The 9,869-nt window shown below is 36.1% G+C and overlaps 1 protein-coding gene across 1 annotated transcript in view; it reads right to left on the bottom strand.

Annotated features, from left to right (window-relative positions):
• Positions 1-9,869, bottom strand: part of LOC125177788 — a 144,385-nt gene that overhangs the window by 116,249 nt on the left and 18,267 nt on the right. Inside the window, exon 2 of the mRNA XM_047880187.1 lies at positions 8,881-9,210. Coding sequence (XP_047736143.1) covers positions 8,881-9,210 — 330 coding nt within the window. The remainder of the gene's footprint in view (positions 1-8,880; positions 9,211-9,869) is intronic.

Here is a 9,869-nt window from a genome sequence, read left to right as displayed (position 1 = left end):
TGTTTATACAAATTCGGGGGTAATTGTTCGTAATAATATTGAAGGATCAGGGGTAATTAGTTAATTTTGTTGGGTAAGATTTGAGGGTAATTGTTCGTAATAATATTGAAGGAGGTTTTATTCAGGAGTAATTGGGTAATTTTGTTGGTAATATTCGAGGGTAAGATTGGGGTAACCTATGATTTAAGCTGTTTATGGAAAATGGCGCCATGCGCTCGGTTATGTAACTACTCCTGTTGTTACGTTATGCTAGCCTGTATTGGCGGCGGCACCGCTTATAACTTGTAACTAATTCTTCTTGGGAAAAAATGCCTAAAAATCGTTCGTACCTTTCGCCACTGGATGAGATTTCATCACACTATTCACTTCATACAATCATAGCGATTGATGTCGAGTTGAATGCCATGCAGTGGTTGCAGGAAATAAAGGTTTTATTTAAGGTTTTCATACTTCATAGTGAACTTGCTGAATATTTTATAATTCGTACAGAACGCTTTTAGCTATTCAAAGCTGGAATTTTCTAATGTAAAGTAAATTATGTACGTAATATCGAAACAATGATTAAACATCCTTCTCAACCCTGAAGCCTGACTAAACGAGAGAACTACCGTCGGTATATTTTCTAGATGATCATCTCAACAAGGGCACTGTTAAAATTAAAATGCAATATTAATTAAAATGTACATTCTTATTCTTAAGTAAAATTTAACGTACTAGGTTAAATAACATATTTTATTTCACAATTCTCTTCTCCCTTCCCGCAAAAATATCAGAATCTGGTACTATGCTGGCACGAATATTATCGTGGATACGCGCACGGGCTTCGTTATAAAAAACGAATTATATATATTTCCGGCGCCTGAGCTAAATTCACAGACCTTGAGATACAGTATAAAAATATATAGCCTTGATATATGTATATATAAATAACTTAACACCTATTCACCTACATAGACTTGATACACATTTTTTAATGCAGATTGGATTGAATAGACAGATATTAGTGTGGAAATGAGAGTATTGAGTTTTCGAAGGGGGTTGCATACGGATCACAACATAACACACAAAATTCACTACAAAAAGTTCTATAAATTAAAAATGAACTTTTTCTAGTTTTTATCCTCAATCAGAATAATTATTAAGATCAGAATATTATCAATCAGAATAATCAGAATAATAATCAATCGGAATATTAATAATCCCCAATCAGAATAATTATTAAACTATTTTTCTAAGAAAAAGGTTAACAATATATTCATCACGCTTCATGTAGAAAAAATTGGGATTTTTGCCTCCCACATGCTAACGAAATAATTAATTGCGTAAATTGAAATTAACAGAAATACTAGCAAATAAAGCCAGCATTGGTAGAGAGGTGGAGTGTTTGGCAAGCAAATTAAACAGGCGGGCTGCCAATGTTCCGTAGCAAGGAAATAATTATGATAATTTAAACAACAGTCGTAATAACCACTGTTAATTGGTGAAGAGATTATGATGAATAAACAGAGAGAAAGCAAAAATTGTATTGTGTTGATGATGCTGTAAATAATGAATGAAGGGATCGTGAATAAAATTTCAGAATGCATGAAAAATTTATGAACTCAAAATAGCGTTATTATTTAATAACCCTAGTTAGCGTTTCTATGCTATAGTATAAACGTAATTAATTCCGAATTAATAGCGGCAGTATGTGCTCATTGGAGTAGCAAATTAAATCTGTCGACGGTGTCCATGAAGCCAGTGGGGGAAGCAAACGTATGTAAATTTTAGAATTCAATAAAAATGAGCGTACGTGGAAAGCCTACGCATTTCTTAATTATTATCTAATTTTTGAGACGAAAAGATAATTCAAGATTTCTTCCGATTATTGATTAGAAGAAATATAATATATTCAACATTCAGTGCAAAACCAGAACGATACCGAGACGAGACGAGTCGTCCCGAAAAAAAGAGCTTTATAATTTCACTCACCACTCATATTTTTAACGAGGAACCAGTTACTTCAGGATGTGATATTGAAATCAGTGAGTTTTAGTAAGTTTTTGTTAACAAAATTGGTGTGTTTTAACAATAATATTCCAACATTTTACATGGTGAAATGAAATCACTATAGGCAATGTAGAGATATTTCTCGACAATTTAAAGGAAACTCGCCCACACGCTCCGTAGCGGCTGACTCGATCGTACGGCCTGTTTAGAGGTGGCCAGTTGTGGCAGCGACAGCGTCTGGTAAGTACATATCTGCTAATAGTTTTCATCATTGTGGGCTAGTTTAGAGTGATAGAGACTGGCTGCTTCTGGAGCTATTAGCGAGTGGCGGCCAGTAGCTTGTCTCGTAATCAACCAAGTAGTAACGCCCGACTGATGGGCTGAGAGTGAAGACAGTTAAGATTTATGTTATTGAGGAAAGTTAAGATGATGTCTTTTCAAGCCACTGCAAATTATATTACATGACAAAATCTAATACATTGTTTTCCGTCTCGTCCAGGCTTGAAGTAAAATTTCATTTAACGGATTTTACAGGACATTTTTATTTGTTGGCCAATAACATTACATATTGACTATAAGTTAAAAATTATTACGTTTTTAGAGTGTTCAATCTATGGCACTCCCAATTTTAATTGAATTCGATATAATTGATATAATTCATGTTTGATTCATCAACAACAATTTCTTCAACTGTGTATAATTGAGTCCATATTCATTGCTAATGCACTTCTGCGATTACAATCTCAATGCATCGTCTAATTTACAGAGGTCGTTACTTACAATACCTTTGCAGACAGCTAATGAGCCCGTTACCTAAGAGCTCTATAATCAACACAAGGTTAGAAAAAGAGATATTTACATTGTCTTTTATTATAAAGTCACATCGGAATCATATATATAGTCAGACATGTTTTTTTAGTATTTTTGTTATCCAATACTTATTAATTGATGATCTTCCGAAATTCGATGGCTGTTGTATAGGAAATAACAATGCCAGAAATTAAATGTTTCACCTAATCAGTTTCTCTGTGCCTCTAAAGACACATCGAAGGATGCAGTTCAAAAAAATACTAGAAGCCGACATTTTCTTCTCCTTCACATTTTACTAGTGGCAGCCCATTTTCTTCACGTTACAGCTAGTGGCAGCCAGTAATGGCCGTCACAGCTAGTGGCAGCCAGTAATGACCGCCACAGCTAGTGGCAGCCAGTAATGACCGTCACAACTAGTGGCAGCCAGTAATGATGGCATATGGTATATGGTATATGATATATGGTATATGGTATATGATATATGATATATGATATATGGTATATGGTATATGGTATATGGTATATGGTATATGGTATATGGTATATGGTATATAGTATAAGCCTCGTGTATAAGCTTACTGCCACACCACTGAAAATCTATAAATTGACGAGCTCATGATTAATTAAAATTCAAAATACAAATCACGACGGAAGTCATTTCATATGATTTAATAATATTTGTATTAATTTATTTCATTATTATTAAAAATTAAATTATTTTTAATAATATAACATTTGATTAAATAATGCAGGAACATCGAATCGAAATGAAAAGAATCTGAGAAAATAAACAAAAGAACGTTATCGCTCTATGAAACTAAAGCTAAATTGATAATGAGTAAATTATTTAATATAGAAACTGAATGAACAAAGTACGTATGTGTAGGGAGAAGACGACCCATCTGCAAAATCCAAATGAACTCTACAAAAAACAACGCTCGTTGGTGTGAAAATATTTTGAAATAACGGAAGAGCAGTTGCTGGTGTCTTGACAATTTTCTTCTATACATTTTTAATTCATTAATCGTTCCTCCCGAATAAGATTCCCATGATAAAAAACTATGCAGACTGCGGAAAGTCATGGACCAAGCAAGGACAAATTTCGAAAAATGTATGGCTCCAGTATTGCTAGAAATATTTGAATATTTTAAGTAATTTTGTTTTTAGCTCATCGTTCTACCAAAATCACTGCTTTGAAGACAAAATTGCTAAATCGTGTCTCCAAATTCCAAGTACTAATTCAGTATCAAATCTAAAAATAAAGTCAAAACTGAACTACTACTAAGGAACGTGAAAATTTCGTACATCGAGGTAGGAAAACAAGGCATGCACTGACTGCACTTGTAGGCGTGTGCATTAAGCCATTTTAAGCCATTCCCATTTTAAGTGCCTTTTAAGCCACTACAATTGAGAAAAGCAGCACATGGCCTTTATTACCTCATATAAAATTGATGCTGCATAGAACACTGATAAAGCTAAGCTGCGGCTATGATCTATTCAATGTTTTCACTGGAAAATAAGTAAGAGAAACAAATATTGGATCAAAAGAAATGTAAGAAAAATTTATTCCATCAGAACTTCTAAAAGTCACAACGAGAGAACATAGATATCATACATAGCGCCTATTATGAGCAAGAAATGTGAATAATGTACGTTTAGCTTTCTCAATATGAGATGAAAATCAACCGTTCATTCCATACCTAAAGCAATTCTAGTCAATTGCATCTTAGCCAAAATGAAACAAAATATACCGAAATAAATTCTAGACATCTGACAGGAAAAAGGCCGTTTGTATCATGGCCAGTCGCAATTGTTGGGGTTTCTATATTCATGAAACTATTGGCAGCCAGTAATGACCGTCACAACTATTGGCAGCCAGTAATGACCGTCATAACTATTGGCAGCCAGTAATGACCGTCATAACTATTGGCAGCCAGTAATGACCGTCACAGCTAGTGGCAGCCAGTAATGACCGTCACAGCTGTCCCCGTGAATATGTTCGCGGGCCCACAGGCGATGGGTCTGTAGGCTCTTGCAAGCGCCTACAGATCGTCATCGAACGGCGCATCGTCGTCGATGTCATTAAACCTGAAACGCGCATTGAGGAAGGTCGGTCTGCAGTCTGAGGTGTATAAATTATGATTCGTTCAGTGATAAATGCCTTACCAAAGAATAATATTCTCCCAGCCATCCATCGAAAGCGAATCAATATTGTGGCTGCTAAGTTATGTTGGCAGCCAAATGTCAAGAAATCTGACCAACTGCCTATCAATAATCATGCATTGAATCATCTCTAATTTGTGCGTTCAGCATACCACTTTCGTATTATTACGCAATGTCTCGATCATTAATAGTTATGGTCCGTTCCATTGTCTGCTTCGTAAAATTTCTAAATGTCGAGAAAAAATTTTGAAATTCAGGGACACAATTATTGTCCCGATTTATAACTTTGTTCCAGGACATTTTTTTTGTGCAGTTAGTTTGATGGGAAACTTCGGTCAGTATTGCTTTCCCAGTTTATTATAGTACAATTAATGATGGCAACAAATCTGCATAAAATAGCAAAACCAAAAAAAAAGAAGTACATTGATCAGACAATAAATCGTGTTCATTTTACAGAAGTTCTACAACTGAAGAGCTGACCTCGTTTACATACTATGGAGCATAGAGATCAAATTACACTCAATATGATATTATCCTATTTCAATGGATGATATCGAAACTGAAAAAATGTTTTGGCATTTGTGGCTGTCCAATTTAGATTTTGCCACTATATAGCTTCTCTTATTCAAGAATATTTTGTTACGATTCTTATAGTTGGCCCGCCCGGAATGATTAGTCGGTGGAATCAATTTGCACTAAAATAAATCTTTATAAAAATCTGTCTTGTGTGTGGCTGAATTTGTCAAAAAGTTTCTGTAATCTAGATCTCGACCTTCCCTTCTGTTGAATTGTCGGCGGATGGTCGTAGTTGAATGATTTTTCTAAATGAGGGCTATTATTGGCCTTATATGACCTGATATTTAGGCATCGATAAATTGGTTGTTTGAAATAAGTTGATATATTTTTGGTTTTCTTTTGTGACGGGATTTTTTACGAAACACAAAAGACAACGAATGTTACATCATCTTTCTAATGTTCAGAGTCAGATAATATTTAATATGTCAATAGATAGAGTCGCTAATTACCCTTGGCAATACGGACAAACATTGGGATTGTGATGATAACACATAAAATAGACATAATATAAATACCAAGAATATTCTCTTGGGTTAAGATTATCACACTCAAAGTGGTGGTTGAATAGAGATGGATAAAAGTCCAGCAGGGGATGACATCTTAATACTGAACTGAAACGGTTAATTGAATATGCTTGTTACTAGACCGTTTTTGTTCATTCTTCCGCTTAACCACATTCCAATTCACTCCATTCACCATTCAATGCTTTTAAAGAAACAAACAGAATTACTCTGACCATGACGTCTGGTGCAGTTCTCTGGCTGCTCATCGGGGCCCATATCCATTTATCGAGCATTCGTTCTCATGACAGTCATTGTTCAATGAAACAAAGAAAAATAAAAATATTACATCAATTTGTCAACAAAGATTACTTAACGGGCTAGCTTTCAACCAAGAAACAACATCAACTACTCTACGAAAAATCAATTTCGTCCGTTGGAATTAAATTTCTGTTGTGTGGGCTGAACGATTTATTTAATATGTTGTGGCACGTGCATGCATGACACGTTGCTGCAACGTGGGATGTCATATGTATCGACACATTATTGAACTTATTATTGATGTAATGGACTCCTTTTATGAGACGAGCCACAATGCAACATGTTTTATGTTTTACCAAATGACCACCATGTTGTCACCAAATGAGCACCCAGAAGGATTGTTAGCATAGTGGAGTTCAGCATGTATTCATGAGCCCACCACAATCACATATTATTCAATCGGATGTGGCTGTTGTATGGACTAAAATTTGTAATACTTGGAGACGCAAAGACCAAAGCTATCTTAAAAAGTTACAGAAATTATATGAGCCTCAAGTGCCCGATTCTCCGTAGTTAAAAGCCATTAGGGACATTCGAAATATACCAAGCATTGACTCAAGTGTATGTTGCGGATATTTCCCTGTTAGTTAGAGCAGAGACAGCTCCGTTGACTATATGAGAGTATATTAAGAAAAAACATTTGAAGCAGAGATACTTGGAATCAGTCATGTTTGTCTCCATGCCAACATCTTTTGTTGAGACCGTAATCCTGCTATAGGGTACGCACACAGTGAAAGCAGGTTGCCAGCGTGCTGGTTACCTGCTCAGGCTGGCGCCTGAAACCATAGAATACAGAAGCCTATTCGTACAGGTTTTCACTGTGAACACTTACATTATTATCCTATGTTCATTCTTGTGGCAGGTTGGAGCAGGTTGCCCGCGCGGGCAAACCTGCTTTCACTGTGTGCGTACCCTTAGCCATGGCAACTGATCATTACATAATCATCCCGAGCGCCGTTAGTAAAGCAGTTCATCGATACAATCCCACAGCGTGGGGGTACTTCAAGGCCGACAATCTCGTGGCAGGCTTAATTGAGCTCAGTTTTTCCACTGAACTAACCTACATTATGTACAATAAAAAACTAACTCAAATTTGTGGTCCACTCTGAAAATCTTCAATACACAAGTTTAGCAACGGCGAAATTCTTCTTGGCTGCAGGGAATTGTTAAAATTTTAGTCTGTGTTATTTCATTGAACTACGAATAATCGTTCAGTCTCTTTAAATTGCATTTTTAGAGTACCGATTCTCTTAAAGTAATTAAAAAATTTTTAGCTCATATATATAGATACACATTATCTCGACTCACTATGATGATATTAGACAGTTTAGCTGACATGGTCTTGCAATCATGTGGTGTTAGCTCAAACCTTTGATTTGCTAGGAAATAAAAATTTGAACATTTGTTTAAGTGGTTTTAAGACATGAGTATAAATTAAGAATAGCATTATAAATTATAAAATTTGAACTATACTTGTGTGACCTAAGTATACGAGTATCAAGACCTTAGCATTCAAAATTATTTTTTAAAACAACTTTGCAATTTTTCGATACTCTTTTCGTAGTTGATTGATTAAACAAAAATTAAATGATTGACAATTAGCAAAGTAAATTATGTGTTCGCCTCTCTTCCTTTCCACGATATGTTTATTTTTCTAGCGCATCGTAATGATTTGAAATACTCTTATAATTTATAATGAGATATTCGAAGCATTGCTTTCACTTTTATATTTTCAGATTAATATGAAGCTAACGAGTTTAAAAAATCTGATCTTCATATCTCATTACATCACTTTCATCACCAAATTGCTGGATAGGTTATTTCCAACAACTTATGATATATGTAAAAGATGAACATTCTTTTATCGATGATAAACATCAGAGCGAACAAATTGTGTCCCGTTGAGGATATTTTTCCAGAGAAGAAAAGCTAATTATAATCAAAGCGCTGTCTTTGTCTGATCGTATTAAGTTCGGCAGAAACTTTTCCCTAGAAGTGAATGTCAAACGACGCTGAAATAGAAGTTTAATAGATGGTTCAGACTTTTCTATTGTCATGAAATGAACAATAATGTCAGAGTTGAGGCGATTTCATTCATTTGAAGCGTCGCAACAACAAATAGGCGCGTTGTTGGAGGACAACACCGTAGAAGTTTTTTTTTTAATTTTTGTTTTATTTTTTATTATTTTGTTGAATTTTTCAACGCACATTGATCAACTAATTTTCCGCCGTGCTTTACAGTATAAAACAAACAGCGAGGAAACTGTCGAAAGAAATTTTGCGAGAAAGATAAAATTATAGGTAAAAACGTAATACAAAAAAATTTTCCGTTTGATGATCTGACATTATTAAGGGGGATCTGTGCAAATAGCCGTTGCAAAACAATTCTTTTTGATTTGGATTAGACAAAAATTATAAAAAACGGCATTTCACTTGAAGGAGAATATGTATTATGTCAGTTTCTTTTCTAATAGACCACACTATAAATTTTTTTTGAAAATCTATTTGAATAACTCCGCACCTCCAGACAAAGTGGACAGCATTGAAGGGTCGTGAGTTGTTGACGACGGAGGAGATCGGCAGAAGAGGCAAGGGGGGCCTTCGTCGGGAAAATCCAACTGCGAGACGTGCTCGATCTGCTTGAGTTCAGGCGCAATGCCGGGACTTTCAGCAGAGCTTCTCCTGACGGGAAGCTGGAGACCAGGAGGCGGGAAAAGTGAACTAGGAGGGATTATTATATCAGGGATGAAGAGAGTGTCTGGCGGCAGGAGCGTGTCGTGCGTCGTGGTGCTGAAACGCCCTGCGCTGCTGACGCTGCTGCTGGCACTGCGGCGCCCCCCAAGGATGCTGGCTGTGGATGAAAAAGATCCTTGAGCTGCCCGAGAGGCGCCAGGACGCCGTCATCGCGGCTCTGGAAGATCAGGAGGCAGCCACGTCAAGGGAGATGACGACCGACGTCCTCTGCCACATCCACACCAGGAGGTCATGCCTAAAGCTCTGGGTCACGACTCGTGAGATACACCTTTGGGGTGCAAAGTTTGTTCACACCAACCCCTCTCCTAGCGAGGGAATAAGGTTTGCATTACGAGCTTTATTAATTGTTTGTCCGATTCGTATTATATCTTTTGTTCTCTCTTAGTTTTTTACGTGAAGAATATCAGTTTTTTGTCCTTTTTAGAGATCAAATACAAATTACACGCAATATTTTCGGTATCATTCGATGTGTATTAGTAGTGAAGATGGGTTGTAATCAGTGTCTGTATGACTTAATTGAGGGACTGATCATTCATGATTGTTGTGCCACCACTCGTTATTTAGCCGAACTGTCATGTATTATAATTTGCGAAGAAAATATATTAAAATTACGAATTTGCTACGGAATGCTGTCAAATAGAACATGAACGCCAATAAAACATTTTCCGCCAACTGCGTTCAAAGTAAAACGAGTTTCAATGACTCAGGACACTACAGAAATGTACACAGCTTAACTGTGATTGCAAGTTCATTAAA

This window comes from Hyalella azteca, unplaced genomic scaffold (assembly GCF_000764305.2).
Source record: "Hyalella azteca isolate HAZT.00-mixed unplaced genomic scaffold, Hazt_2.0.2 contig4928, whole genome shotgun sequence".
Lineage (NCBI taxonomy): Eukaryota > Metazoa > Arthropoda > Malacostraca > Amphipoda > Hyalellidae > Hyalella > Hyalella azteca.
The sequence above is the reverse complement of the archived record's forward strand: the minus strand, read 5'-3'. Positions and strand labels throughout refer to the sequence as shown.